This window comes from Maniola jurtina, chromosome 13, assembly GCF_905333055.1.
Source record: "Maniola jurtina chromosome 13, ilManJurt1.1, whole genome shotgun sequence".
NCBI lineage: Eukaryota > Metazoa > Arthropoda > Insecta > Lepidoptera > Nymphalidae > Maniola > Maniola jurtina.
In genome coordinates this window covers 1,657,760-1,674,297 of record NC_060041.1, presented here as the reverse complement: position 1 = coordinate 1,674,297, position 16,538 = coordinate 1,657,760, and the positions used below count along the sequence as shown (strand labels likewise).

Here is a 16,538-nt window from a genome sequence, read left to right as displayed (position 1 = left end):
ATCGAGAGTGTTCTTAGCTATAATCCAAAAAAATCAGTTCAGCCGTTGAAAGTTATCAGCTCTTTTCTAGTTACTGTAACCTTCACTTGTCGGAAGTGTTATAAATTTTTAATTTACACTTGTATTCATAGTCATTTAAAATTATTTAAGAAAATATTTTGAATATAATATATCTCTTTCGGGCTGAACTCAGATATTCACAAATTAGTTGGAGTATGCTCGACTAATTTCGAACTTATCCAATGTTTATTCAGCAACCAAATAAATGCTATTGCCCAGCACACTTGGCCTTAATTTATCTCAGCCATACTTGATTCCTGATTGACCTCAGAGTCAATGTGAATGAACGAACCATTCATTCAATCTATTTGTCTCTTTCGAACATCAGCAGCATGGTTTGTCTGTAAGAGAGAGAGGCTTAGCGGCGGAAATGGACGCAATGAGAGATAAATTAAAGAATGGATATGAACAAGATGTTAATTGTTTTAATTTAAACGAAAGTTATGTTTGTGAGCATCGAAATAGTGAGTCCGAGTTTTGCAAACATTTACTTTTTCTTTTTCATTCATCCTAACATGTTTCAAAGTTCAAATTAGGTATATTTTCATGACAACTTCATTTGCCCACTCGCCCTCCCACTGCTAAGTATGCAGGAAAAGTCAGCCACCAAGCAAGCTCCAAGTACCACCACGCAACACCAGTCGCCACACAAATTCACAAAAACATACTCGACGCACGTTTCGACACCGGAGCATCCTCAGGAGCTGATGTAGACCTTAAATAATTAATTTACCTTATGTTTTTGTGGTGTTGTGTGGTGGTTGGTACTTGGGGTTGGGGCTTGTTGGCTGACTTTTCCTGCTTAGCACTTAGCAGTGGGAGGGCGGGTAGTGCATGCGCATGCTGCATGTTGTACCATACAGATTTGCCTTTTTCAGCGGACTACAGCAAATTAAGAAACTAAGCTTTTAATTCTTTGTATACCTATATAAGATTTAAATTTTGAGTTAGTATATTAGGTATTTACGTTAAGATGTTATTTAATTGACAATTGTTCCTTGTACATTCACGTGTTTAGAGTTTATTAATTTATCCATTTATCTAGGTAGGTATGTACACCGGCTACTTCGTGCTATTTTTTTTACTATTCGTAAACTAGCTGATGCCCGCGACTTCGTTCGCGTGGATATAGGTTTTCTTAAGTTCCCGTGGGAACCCTTTGATTTTCCGGGATAAAAAGTAGCCTATGTGCTAATCCAGGGTATAATCTATCTCCAGTCTAAATTTCAACCCAATCCGCCCAGTAGTTTTTGCGTGAAGAAGTAACAAACATACACACACACACACACACACACACACACACATACAAACTTCCTCCTTTATAATATTAGTGTGATACTAAATAATCTTTTGAGAGTCGAACGAGACAATCAATGAGTCACGCGATCTACGATTACATAGCTATCAACAGCTATCAATCAACCGGTTTTCTAATAGTGCCTACTATTCGATAGCTATGTAACCTTGACCTGGTAAGGCTGGTCTGTGACTCCCCCGGATGTTGCCGTTAGCGTTAAAGAAACGGAATTATTGAGACGTCATCATGCTAAATGAGTATACTTAGATTTTTATTGCTTTTATTTACCCCGTTTTATGTAAATGATAAAAAAGCATGGATTTGACTCGCTCCAGCAATGCGCGGGGCTGCAATTGCTTGTATAGTATGGAATTTTATTGTAAATTGAACAATTGAAAAGAGCAACCGCCGAGTTTCTTGCTGGTTCTTCTCGGTAGGAACGGCATTCTGAACCAGTGGTAAATTATTATTTGACGATTCAAAAGCACTTGTAAAAGTTTATTTGAATAAAAATCTATTCTATTTTATTCCCGTATTTTATTTTCGCAATAACGGGTTTAGGTATTATCAAACCCTGAAATACGGGGTAACCCGTGAATATGGGGCATCTGGTAATCCCACTTACGGCTGAACTCACGTGATTAGTCGGAGTATGCCTGACTAGTTTCAAATCCATCCAGGATCCTTTTTCAAAGGGCCTAAGAAAATGTTTATTCAGCAATCAAACGAAACGGCAGCCGTTATTCGTTAAACGAAACGGAATTGAGACGTCATCATGCAAAATGAGTAATCTTAGGTTTTTATTGCTTTTTATTTTGTTAATCTTTTTATGTAGGTGGATGCCTACTTGGGAAAAATCGATTGCACGGGAAAACCAATGACGTGTCAATTGATCTTTTACTTTTGAGATTCTTTTACTTTTTAATAATTCAATAGTTATTATCCTTCTTAGAATGAGGAGACCCGTGCTCAGTAGTGGGCCGGCAATGAACTGAGATCATGATGTAAAAGTACTCCTGGAAAAAGCTATATGTATACAATCGACGATTATGTAGATGACAAAAAACATGGATTTGACTCGCTCCCTGAATGCGCGGGGCTTGTAATAGAATGGTATATTATTTGTAAATTGAACACTTGAAAAGAGCAATCACCGAGTTTCTTGCTGGTTCTTCTCGTTAAGACCGGCGTTCTGAACCAGTGGTGAATTATTTTGACGATTCAAAAGCACTTGTAAAACTTGTAAGCTATTCTAGTAATCTCTTCATGTTTACGCTATAATAAATCGCAGAAATGTGCTGATTTTGAAATGTCTGTAAGTTTAAACACCGCAGACTCTACGTCGCCAGTTTCAAGTTTCAACAGCTGTGTCTATAAAGGTACACGACCCTACCAACTGGTTAATCAAGTATTTACGTCCATGTTCCACGGTTGCCATCGATTTCTTTTCACGGCCGATCGAAGTATGTGGATGAAATATGTTTTTTACGCGACTGCCCAAAAAAAGGACTGTAATATTTCCAGTGTTCATCTAAATATATAAAAATAAAAGACGGCTGATTCGCACAGCTCAAACTAATGGACGGATCGGGCTGAAATATGTTAGAATTTGTTCAACTTTGGACCATAAGCTTAAAAAAATTATATAATTGTGTGCCGTTATTATAGTGTTTGACATTTCTATATATCAGTAAAAATCCCGTGATAACTCTTTGATTTTCCGGTATAAAAAATTTAATTTTCCGGGAAAAAAGGAGCCATGAAAATCTTGCAGACAGACAGACTCACTTTCGCATTTATAACATCAGTACGGATTAGGTTATAAGCCACTGGCTAGATGATATTAGATTTAATTTAATCTTAGTAAAGCTTTCACTGAATAGGGCTTTCATAAAGCTGCAGTAGAGAGCTTAGGTTTCAGGATGAGATACAATAGGATCTTTATAGTACATCCTGACTTGTGATTAAGATTAAATCATGTTTAGTACAATAGCGTTTCATTAAGGTTGATTAGGAAGTGTAAGAGCCGTCATAGCCTAGTGGTTAAGACGTCCGGTTTCTTTTTGGGAGGTCGGGGGTTCGATTCCAGGCACGCACCTCCACCTTTCTTGCTTTAACGGTGAAGGAAAACATCGTGAGGGTACCTTCATGTCTAATAGGTAGTTCTCCATAATATTCTCAAAGTTGTGTCGCAGCCATTTTTTAATTTTAAAAATTGAAAAAAAAAAACAACAATTTACCGGTCAAGTTTCAATCGGGCTCACACACGAAGGGTTCCGTACCATCGTACAAAAAAATTATACTTTAATTTTTTTCATGATCCGATCTGTGCTTGCGTAATCAGTGACGTGCATTAAAGCCAGGGTAAGCAGTAAGGTATGAACTTATTTTCTGGCAGGTCGTAATGGAAAATAAGCATTGATCTATTACAACTAGGGTGGGCAGTACTTCTATGCCTCTATGAGCTGCACGCCACTGTGTGTAATACATAGGTATTATAAGACATTGCTACCTGCCTTTCATGATTCTATATCAACGGGAAGTACCCTAAAGGTTTTGATTCCCTTGACGTCTTGACATGACACACAGACAACGAAGTGATCCTAATTTTTTTTCTCTACAGATACGGAATCTTAAACAATTGGTAATAATCTGGTTTTTCTGATTGTTACAGTGGATCACGCCAGAAGAGTGCGAGCTGTACAGCAGGGAGAGGCGACCACCCCTGGTCATTCCCCGGATCACGCAGTACCGCCCTCCGCCCCGCAGGGATCCCAGACCTCAGATACCATTATACCCTGAGGTAAGTCCGCTATATACGTAATCTGCTATTGCCCTGCTCTAATTTATACAGTATACATATAATAAAATTGAAGAAAAGTGGTGTCTGTACAATGGAAATATATAAAAAAAAAGTAGCAGGGGTTGTTATTATATCGATGCCGAACCCGAAATTGTAATTAATTTTTTTTTGTCTGTTTGTCTGTGTGTTTGTGCACGCTAATATCAGAAACGGCTTATTCGATTTAGATACGGTTTTCAGTAATATATTGTAGTAAGCTTCACTTAACATTTAGTGTTTATTTCATGTCAATCGGTTCATAAATAAAAAAGTTATGTTAATTTAAAGAATCACGCTACCCGAAAAGTCACTATTCCACGCGAACGAAGTCGCGGGCACAGCTAGTGCATATTAACGTCGCATCACCTAGAAAAACACATCGTACACCCTGAAGAAGCTACTCTAATTCCAACCAGGAAAGTGCTGTATACTTACCTAGAAGTTACATATATTAGCACAGAAGTGTAGAAGATACGGGCGAAGTAATACAGGGAATCTAAGGACCTGCACAGTGCATAGCTCCAAAGAATAAGAAGATCCACTATATAGGCTATACAAGATGTTAGATAATGTCCGTAATATCCCGGCAGGCTGAGGTATAAGGTCGATGTGTAGTTGTGCCAAAAAAATAATGAGCCTCGTACCGTGATGCCCGTGGAGGATATTAAAGATGTTCAAAACTCCGATGTAACAACCCTGCAAACAGCTGATCGTGGAAATGAACTCGAAAAGACTTCTGTAAACTCTTAAAACCCACCGTCAAAATTTCAAGTTTCTAATCACCTCACTTTAAGCTGTGTGTTGATATGTCAGTCATGACTTGAGGTTAGGGTCGATGTGTAGATTATGCCAAAAAAATAATGAGCCTCGTACCGTGATACCCCTGGGGGATAATAATTTGTTCATAACTCCAATGTTACAACCCTCCAAACAGCTGATCGTGGAAATGAACTCGAAAAGACTTCTGTGAACTCTTAAAACCTACTGTCAAAATATCAAGGAGTTTCAAGAGAAATTTCAAATTCAGGAGTCTGGAAATGTCTTTTAATATATTTGTAGATTAAAAATAAACTAAGGAAACTAATATTGTAACTAATATTGTAGAGTACTCTTTGAATTATCTACCTAGTTACAGTTAGTGTTAGGTAGGTAGTGGGTACCTATAACAAATTGGGAACACGACAGGAAAACAGGATGTTTTACTCGAGAATATACTAATAATATGTTATCAGGAACGTTTATATAGCACATTTAAATTATAGTTATTATTTATATCCTCATTAGGTACATTGTATATACAGCTACAATAATTAGAGGCTGGAATCGGAAGTCGATATTGTTTATTCATCATTATTATCAAATGGTCTTAGGTATATTTAACTACTCTTGGGAATAATACTAATAGCTCTTGAGAAGGCCTATGTCCAGCAGTGGACTGATTGATTGATTGATATTTAACTACTCAGTGATCTCTGTGGTTAAACTCAAGCATAACCCCATGAGATAGACAAAGTCTCCGACCACAACATCGGAGGTTACATACTATTGAAAAAAAAACTGCTCAGTGATCTCAAGTCCAACTTATCGTCGGTCCACTACTGAGTACTGATCTCAAAATCAAAATGGTTTTAGCCATGGGCCAATCGCGGATTTGCAGACTTCACACACCTTGAAAAACATTATAAAGAACTCTTAGGCACGCCAGTTTAACCCCATGAGATAGACAAAGTCTCCGACCACAACATCGGAGGTTACATACTATTGAAAAAAAAACTGCTCAGTGATCTCAAGTCCAACTTATCGTCGGTCCACTACTGAGTACTGATCTCAAAATCAAAATGGTTTGGGCCATGGGCCAATCGCGGATTTGCAGACTTCACACACCTTGAAAAACATTATAAAGAACTCTTAGGCACGCAAGTTTCCTCACGATGTTTCTCAACTCACAGCTCAAAGGGATTGTAGACATAAATATTTCAAGTTACAACTTGATACCTCCACGCGTTCTTGACTGACATGACAGGCAGACAACGAAGTGATCTTGTAAGGATACCTTTTCCTTTGGACGTAGGGAACTCTTAAAAATTAAAAGCAAACCGTATTCGTCAAATCCATCAACCAACATTTGAAAAGGAACGGAATATAAAACTAAAGTAACTGAAAAGAGACAGCAGTTAATTTGCAAACAGTTTAACTTTAACGTGAGTCAAATATTGTTTGAGTAAAAATTATATTATTATGCAAGATTGGCGCAAAATTGCTTAGTTTAGGGCCTCTACAGACCTAGTGATTTTGTTGTGCTGCTCAATTACCGTAAAATGACAGAGTACAATGATATCACGGTTGCAATCACCTCTGGTTGGTTGACGCTCGCTCACTATTGGCTACAATGCATTGTCGCAACAAAAATACCATAAATTCAGCAAATCACAACAATTGAGATCGTAACAGGCCCGAGGGCCCACATTCCAGTTGCAGTTCGCTGTAACCTAAGTTACCCATTAAAAATCTAGTTAGGAGTTTAGAGGTTTTTCTGTCATTCATTTTTAAATTATCAAAAAATAATGTTTCTTAAAAAGAATGCTACGGAACCCTTCATGTGTGAAACCAACTCGCCTCTAGCGGTTGAATTGATTAATGAAAATTTAAAAACACAGATTTTCGAAAAAACCACCTCAATTAAACAGGTTGTCGAATAAAACAAACCGGAACCAAAAGTCTGGAAACCAATTCGGTCCATCCGTTTGAGCATACGATGCCACAGACAGACACACGGGTAAGCGGGTTAAAAAGGACGGCTGCATTGGTTGAACATTTTCCAATTTCCGCAGTGACCACAGTAACCGTCCAAATTGTCAACTGTGATGACATGCCGCTATAGTAGTCTGTGGGGACCCTTATATTGCGAACATACAATGTGGTTTGAAAATGGAATTCGCGCCAATGCACGCATCCGGTCTTGAATGAATTGATGCGAATTTTAATGGCGACGTTCAATGAAGTTCGCTCCGTTCGAAATATGAATTTGTAAAGAAGTTTTTATAACATTTACTAAACAGAATTAAAATCCTCATAAGTTTCGAAGTTAACATAGATTTTTTCGGTTTAAAATAGAGATTAACTCTATTTAGTATTCTATGACAGAGACAGGTGGAAGGAAGAAACGGAGGCCTTTGCCCAGCATTGGGACAGTTCGGGTTAACAATAACAATAATAATAATTAGGTATCTGTGTCGATTAAGCAATGTATGTCTGCTCTACCTACCCTATACATAGACCGCAAAAAATATTTTTAAAGACTAGGTAGCTTGGTTATAGGACGCGACAGGTCGAGATGGCAATCGGGGTATGAGGCGGGGGGACGCCCTGCACATCCATCACCACCTAGTCTTCTATACACATACTTATTTTACCCACCGTTCTTTATACATACCTACTAAGTGCCTACTACCAAAACCTACTGGCTCTACCCACCTACCCATAGATTTAAGTAGTAGGTATCTATGTAGTTAAATGTACTAAATAAATCCATCTAACCTCCTTGTTTCTACGCTACATTTTTCTAATATTATTATTAGTAACTAGAGGATGCCCGCGACTTCGTCCGCGTGGTTTTAGGTTTTTAAAGATCCCGTGGGAACTGTTTGATTTTCCGGGATAAAAAGCTGCCTACGTCAATTACGGGACGCAAGCTACCTCGGTACCAAATTTCATACAAATCGATCAAGCGGATGAGTATTTAGGAATCCCGCGGGAACTATTTGTTTTTCCGGGATAAAAAGTAGCCTATGTCCTTCCCCGGAATGTATCCTAAGTCTGTACAAAATTTCATTAAAATCGGTTCAGCGGTAGAGCAGTGAAAGCGTAGCAGACAGACAGACACACAGACAGACAGACAGACAGATAGACAGACAGACAGACACACACTTTCGCATTTATAATATTAGTATGGATATGGATTTCTATTTTGTAGGATTCTAAGTAGAGCTGTTTCAACTTCCAAAGGCTTTTTTTTTTTTTTTTTTTTAATCTTTATTTTACGAGATTATTCGCTGGGCGAATTGCCTCTCTATATAGCTCCAATATATGAAAGAAGGAATAGGATTGGCATCGAGAGAAAAGACAGAAGTAATTATAATTGTCTTCTCTCGATGCCAGTCCTAACCAACCGTAACAATTGCATGGCCTCCGCCGAGAGCGGGTAGGCCAACGCAGTATTAATAAAGCCGACAGAATTGGTGGCGGTATATCTAAAAAGTCTTCTTCTATGTTCCTCATTTCGGGCACATTCCATTGAAATATGGACAACATCTTCTGGTATATTGCAAACACTACAATTAGGCGAGTTAACTTTTTTCATTAGATATGCAAATTTATTCAATGGAATGTGCCCCGAACGAAGACGCATCATGAGAGTCATATCCTGTCTATTTAAGGAACTATTGTCAATCCACGACAAAGTAGGTGGTTGTGGCTGGATAGTTTTATACCATATACCTTTCTCCTTTGATCTTTCATCGAAATACTCTTTCCAAGATTCATGACTGGTCTTCTTAATTAGATAAATGCAGTCAGAATAAAAAGGGAGCAAAGACACATCAATTCCTTCGCTACATGCTTCTTTCGCGAGTCGGTCAGCCATTTCATTGCCAGCAATTCCTACATGTGATGGAACCCATTGCAAGACTATAGATTTTGATCTTGAATTAAGCTGCAATAATGAATTTATAATATTGTAGGCTGTCGGTGTTCCTCGAAATGTCGAAGTACACCGAGCCAGATGCTGTAACGAACTTTTCGAATCTGTGAAGATTACGATCTTATTGTTGGGTATCGTTTCTGCGTACGATAAAGCTTCACCTATTGCGAAAAGTTCCAAAGGCTTTATCAATTTCATTGTACACCTTGTGAAAATTACGATGTAACTAGCGCCATCTATATTACGCGCACTATTTTATTTGTTTGAAATAGTCGTTAATAGATGGCGCTACTGGTAACTTTATAATTATTTTAAACTAAATATTTAATTTCAATATATTTATTCATATTTTCCTTGTAATATTATTAATTAACAACTAATAACAATTTCAAATAAATATATTGCCTGGTGTTCAAAATAAAATTTCGCAAGGTAGAGGTGAAGAATCAACATCCTTGGATGTTACTTGTGTTATCAATTACTTACCATACGAGGTCATGGTCGTAGGTTCGATTCTCAGCTTTTTCAGATTTTTCAATTTTACATTACAAATGCGAAGGCGAGTTTGTCTGTTACTTACGTTTTGACGTTTGGTGCAGAGGTAGCTTGCACCCTGCACCCCGGAGACGGGCATTTTCTTTGAGAAAATCAAAAAGTTTTCACAGATTTTTTAAAAATTAGCCAGATGAGCGATCGATTTTGAAGGCCTAATGTAGTCCTTCACATTTTCTCTGTGACCGTCATCCGTTGGTCCCGGATATCATAATATTTACTCTATCTACTTTTATTAGAGTCGTAATATTATGTTTAACGATCGGAGATACCATGGATTTATTTTCCCAGGAAAATCGCGACCATAACACGATTAATAGAATGGTAACAACCCTTAGCAATGAGAATTACGATACAGTTTGGGCAATAAAGCTACCTACTAACAAAATTAATAATATATTTTATTATGATTCATTGCTTACCTATTTAAGAAAATATTACCTATATCAAAATTATTATATACCTACCTGACCTTAAACGGAAACAAAAGCTACCATTTAGGTAAGGTTTATGGTTATAATTTAATTATTATTGTTTTTTCCCTATACGCTTATAAATATTATTAGTTCTGTAATATAGACGCTAGTAGCTAAAATCAAAAGCTGCAATTGCTTTTAGGGTTCCGTAAAAAAGGATAAAGGAACCCTTAAAGGATCACTTCGTTGTCTGTCTGTCCGTCTGTTCGTCTATCGTGTTTGTCAAGAAAACCTATAGAGTACCTACTTCCCGTTGACCTAGAATCATGACACAGGTACTATGCAGGTCCTATAGCACAAGTAAGGAAAAAATCCAAAAACCGTCAATTTGTGGTTACTTCACAAAAAGAAATTAAAATGTGTTCATGAAAGAATGATTAATATTTTCAATTTTCAAAGTAACTAGGTATATCAAGTGAGGTATCATATGAAAGCCGAAAGGGCTTTACTTGTACATTCTGAAGCAGACTTTTACCTGACCTTCCCCGACTTCGTTCGGATGCAAGTTTTGAAAATCAGTGAGGGGTGGAATTAAAAAATATATAAAGCCGCTTTCTAATGGAGAAAGCATTATTAAAATCGGTTCATATAAATTATAAAGATAAAAAACAAATATTATGTCCTCTTTACAATATTAGTATAGATCGTTCCTGATAGACACCATCGCTCCTCACTTCAAATCTCTGTGGGTTGGTCGAAAAGTCGACTACTGCGCAGGTACAAAATCCGTGGTTTTTTACGTCAACTGCATCCGTTTCCTACGCATGTTTGCATGAACATTTTGCTTCATTGAGCACCCATACAGTAATCAGTGCGCGTAATATACTAAGATAAGGAGGGCGAACGTTTTCTAACGTCGATTCGACGACCGCCTGATAACATAAGCTTAGTGTTGCGCAATCATCCCCATCGATATCGATTAAATTCATCGATATTTCGAATCAGTGTCCTAGTAATGAATTTATCGATAGGGCGATTAATTGAAACAACGCACAGCCATGTTGTTGAGTCAACGTTTGACACTTATTTAGCACCAATGAGCTATTGTATTTAAAATGCTAAAGAACTCTGTTGTAGGGCCAAACACATAGTGCTGTGCACATACTATTTAAGAATGACTTCCTACTCATGGCAAATGCAGAAAATAACTTGTGAGTGAACTCATTCGTTAATTTTAATCACTAATAAATATAGCTAGCAAACTTAGTTGAAAAGTAATTGCAAGTAGATATAGCTATTTTGGTGTTCAATGGTTGGTTTGCAAGGGATACAGCTCACTGTCAGAGATCTGTTTATTTTGGTTTCTGATCTAAAAACAATACGTTTGGCGTTGAGTTTTATGGCGTCTTATGGTATAGTTTCATACAAAATTAATTTGACGGGTTTGTCTGAATACTATATTGCGAGCGATTCTTTCAAATGTCGGTAGTTTACAGAAAACATATTCAGACTGCTTTTGAAGATTAGTTATTATCAGATGTTAGTGATAATAATTTGGATGGACGGCAGAGAACATTAGCGAGCTAAATTCGGACATTCACAGTCGGTCACCCATCCATTTCCCAGCTTGGGTAAACGTTACTTACCCAAGCTAGTTATTGAGCGAATGATATTATACCTATCATCAAAATTTCAAACCACACACAGACTGTGTGTTGTCTGCCAGTCAGTCACAGTACTGGTTTATATCCATACCTAGATTACTAGCTTATGCGCGACTTCGTCTGCGTGGACTACGCAGATTTTAAACTCCTGTTTTACCCCCTTAGGGGTTCAATTTTCATAAATCCGGATGTCTATGTCATAATAGCTATCTGCATTCCAAATTTCAACCCGATCCGTCCAGTAGTTTGAGCTGTGCCTTGATAGATCAGTCAGTCAGTTAGTTCTCTTTTTTTTATATATATTTAGACTATGAATACATACTTAGGTATATTATTTTAAAAACGTTAAAGAAAATACACTGTGTGCGGTCCCAAAATGATCTTCATTTAGCGATGCTTCGTGGCTTCACAGGGAGCTAATTATAGGTATAAAATAAATTATGCAACACCCAACTAACCAGGTCAAGCTATTCTTGCTAATAAATTTCATTACAGATGCACCCAACAAATAGGCAATAACTCATTTTGCAACCGCACGTACGCCGTACGATTGCGATTATTGTAGCCACGATAAAATATCGATGTCGAAAACTGTACCAATGTTACAACACTACAAAATATCAGCGGTCCCGCGTTGCTTGTTCTGCTACGATCGTTGGTGCGTCATGTATTGTGCAGTTTGCTGTATAACATAATAAAATTATTGTTTTCCCCTTTGAATTTGTGTAGTTTAGTGTATAACAAAATGGTGATAAGGACCTTTTTGAGGAGTGCCTAAAATGTTTCATCTCAAACGGACGAAAACGTGGTTTCGAGAGGTACCTATGTGTTATATGATAAAGTTAATTATACACATACATCGTTATTATAACGATGACATGGATGTAATTTGAGGGCGTAACACGTCATCAATATTACGGATTTAGGCGTGATTTTAATGTTTTTATTTACTTGACTTACTACTAGACGATTAGACTAGACGATGCTTGCTAAGTTAGTCCACGTGGAGTGTTTCGAAAATGCCGCGGGAACTCTTTGATTTCCGGGATAGAAAGTAACCTACAAGCTGTAGGTATGTTAATTCAGGATATAAGCTTTCCGGCCAAATCGGTTCAACCATTGTGGCGTAAAGGCGTAGCAAACATACAAACTATTATAAGATTATTTAAAAAAAAACTTTCACCTTTATAATATTAGTAAGATATATTCTGTCCAAGAAATTAAGAAAACAAGCTTTTTAGAAAAGCTTCAGGTCTCCAATAAGTCTTGTAACTTCAAATGTTGCAAAATATATAAAAGTTTTTGCTAATCATTTGGCAGATCAAGCTTTAAAGCTCGGCATTTTTTCGAAGAAATTTATTAAAGCTTATGGGCACTTAAGCTTCAATATAAGTATTATTTTATAATACAAACTAATATAGGTACAATATATTTTATTTATTTAACTAAGCTCTAGGTATGTCCCTTTTACTAGGTACGTAAATGAAAGAGACAACACATGCCACAGAGTATACAAATAGGAATTATACATGTAACGCCGCCATTTTGAATTTTAATTTATTTCATTAGTGCCTTAAAAGGGACTTAAACGCTGTCAATTAAATTACATTATATTATAATTAATTATGTAATAATTAATATAATATTAATATTATCAAGATTATGTTGTATAAAATTTGTCTGGATGTAATTGTAAAATAAATTAGGTTTTGCATAATTTTTGGCATGTTTTGTCGTCATTAAATTATAATAAGCGAAAACATGCAATATTTGCACACCATGGGAAATATCTTGTTTGCATAAGGAAAAAGGCCTCGAACGCCATGATTTTGTAATTCAATGTTAATTTTTGCTTGAGGCTTTACCCTATTATTATTTCAACCCGTTGCTGGTTCACTACTAAGCACGGGTCTCCTCTCAGAATGAGTTAGGCGATAGTCCAACACACTGGCCATGTGCGGATTAGCAAACTTCACACCACCCTTTGTGAAAACATTATATTGTGGAGAACTTTCAAGCATGCAGGTTTCAGGCAAGGTCGAATATCGTTCTTTATCAATTTGATTGCCAATAGTATGAAACGACTAGCCGATGCCCGCGACTTCGCCCGCGTGGATTTAGGTTTTTCGAAATCCCGTGGGAACTCTTTGGTTTTCCGGGATAAAAAGTAGCCTATGTGCTAATCCAGGATATTATCTATCTCCATTCCAAATTTCAGCCAAATCTGTCCAGTAGTTTTTGCGTGAAGGAGTAACAAACATACACACACACACACACACACACACACACACACACACACACACACACACACACACACACACATTCAAACTTTCGCCTTTATAATATTAGTGTGATTAATATTTGCTGTCGTGTTATGCAGGCATAGTCAGGCCGCAACGCTAGACCTGTGCCTGCTAACCGTTCCCACAGCCGCCGCGGAATCTGACACCTGACGCGGCGAAATTCGCGATCACCGCGCGAGGACTGGGCACGGACACACATCACAATTATTAGCTTTAGAAGCCTCCGCCACAAATCGGCGGAGCAATTATTTTATTTTATGTCATAGTTAGTTTATAATATGTAAATCTCTAGTAATAAAATTAGGATAAGGAACTGCTGTTTCCTTTCGCACCCTCTGCGCAGCCGCCCTAATGTAATTGTCGTAATAATAAAACGCAATATGGTTGATGTTACTTTATTTTTTGTTCTTTCTGTGTTTCTGTTATTTTTTCTGTTGTTTTTGTTATTTTATTGTTTAAAAATAGGATAAAATGTGAAAAATAAATAAATGAGAGAAAAAAAAAAACGCGCAAATATGAAACCTTAATATTTATACTGCATGCTGCAGCTACTTATTGAGAGCTAGCTGTGCCCGCGACTTCGTTCGCGTGGAATCAGTGCGCTTTATATAGCCACGGACGCTCAGGCGCGAGGCGTGTAGTACGTACCCTGTACGTTAAAAATGTTCGCCGTGATTCTTTAAATTGACATAACTTTTTTATTTATGAACCGATTGGCATGAAATAAACACTAAATGTTAAGTGAAGCTTACTACAATATATTAGTGAAAACCGTATCTAAATCGAATTAGCCGTTTCTGATATTAGCGTGCACAAACACACAGACAAACAGACAAAAAAAAATTAATTACAATTTCGGGTTCGGCATCGATATAATAACAACCCCTGCTACATTTTTTTATATATTTCCATTGTACAGACACCACTTTTCTACAATTTTATTATATCATATATGTATAGATTTCTTGACGGAAAACTCAAATGCGTTTTTTCGGCTCGACCGAGAGTCACTTCATCAACGAAGTAGTCAATAAGATATTAAATAGGTGTTCTTTGTATGTCATCAGGACCGTCTTCAGGATGTGCCAGACAAGTCGTGGAACTGGTCACCGACGTCGGAACGCAGTCGTATCGACATCGCGCGGAGCTTCAACAAAGCCAATTGTGAGAGCCCGCCGTTCTGGGCACATAAGCGACTGGGTAAGGGTAGGATCTGGCTTTTTAAATGTTTTTATTGTATTGATGCAGTATTAAAGTACCTAGAGGGTTTTAACGTTTAAACTAGGTATCTTGAACTATCTTGTCCCTGTGAAAAAGAGCCCCAGATGGGTTCAAAACTAGTCGGGCTTACGTCGACTAAATACGTGAGTATAGCAGTAACAATCTATACTTACTTATCGATATTTAATTAATTAATTATGTCCAATCAACTGCAGCAATGTATGATGACAATAGATAATAAATAAATAGTAGGTAATCATTATTGCATCGGACATGCATCAATAACACGCAAGCGTGCGAAATTGCCTTACGGAATGTCTAAAATGAACAAAAACTGTTTATTGCTCTTACATCCCGCCTAAAATGAAGAAATACTACAGCCCTCCGCAATTTTCATCCGCGTTTCACACTTTTAATGTGCAGAAGGCTTTCAGGTATCGACGGGACTAACCTTCCCCATATGCTCACTTATAATGCACAAGTTCGAGCGCGTTTATTGGTCCGTTAAACTCACTGCATGGTTCAGAGATTTTTAAAATTCACCTGATGGAAAGTGATGATGTAGCCTAAAATGGGAGGCGTTTACCTAGAAGATGCCAATTCACTCTTGTTTTAAAGGTACCCGGATTGTAATTGGTAGGAAACATAGATCTCGGAAGAGTATTCCAAACCTTAGTCAAGCGTGTGAAGAATTATGACGCAAAACGTTTCGTGCGTGTTAAAGGAATATCGACGACATAGGGATGGAAACTCGCCCGACTTCTTGAGGTACGGTTGTAAAAAGGTGAATGGGTACAAGATCGAAAAGTTCCTAAACGCACTCTTCGCAATAAACCTTGTAAAACACCGATAGCCGGCGAACCTATGGCGGCGGTCGAGACTTTGAAGTTTCGCCAGGAAAGGAGAGTCTTTACCTATGAGTCTCTTGGCTCGGCGATCAACGGCATCTATGGTTTTTGAGGACTGCGCCTTCCTATTCAACCTCATAAGCTTAAATAATAATCAACCCTCTCCACTTTCAAGGTGGTTCAACAGAAAATCTCCTCACAGCCGCCCGTCGCCCGAACCACCTCCAGCTACCACCTTCTTCATCAGGAGACAGTCTAGATGTGGAGGTCAGGGAGCGGGAGCCAGGAGCCAAGAAAGAGAGGAAGTCCAGGTCCATGGTCGCGCCCAAACAGAAACCAAGGCCGCCTGTGGTGCCTCAAAGAGTGTTGATACACCCACCCATAGAAGTAAGTTATCATCCATCCCTTAGTCTACATACGTCCACTGCTGGACATAGTATCTATGTCTAGCATCTATCAGCTGCGTGGTTGGCTAATCTCCATTGAAATGGCGTAAATAGAAGTACTTCAAAAGTAGAGTGAAGAAGCATCTTTTAGGCAGACGCGCTCTCTTCAGGCTGCATCATCACCTACTATTTGGTGTGATTTTGGTTGTGGTTGGATTGCAGTCAAGCGCATGCCTATATGTATAGTAAG

At 37.8% G+C, this 16,538-nt stretch overlaps 1 protein-coding gene across 4 annotated transcripts in view; it reads left to right on the top strand.

The window, feature by feature from the left end:
- Positions 1 to 16,538, top strand: part of LOC123871204 (rho GTPase-activating protein 9-like) — a 135,759-nt gene that overhangs the window by 106,656 nt on the left and 12,565 nt on the right. For all 4 annotated transcript variants that reach the window (XM_045914848.1, XM_045914846.1, XM_045914849.1 and 1 more), the window contains exons 2-4: positions 4,032 to 4,160; positions 14,901 to 15,033; positions 16,078 to 16,289. In XM_045914848.1, coding sequence (XP_045770804.1) covers positions 4,032 to 4,160; positions 14,901 to 15,033; positions 16,078 to 16,289 — 474 coding nt within the window. The remainder of the gene's footprint in view (positions 1 to 4,031; positions 4,161 to 14,900; positions 15,034 to 16,077; positions 16,290 to 16,538) is intronic.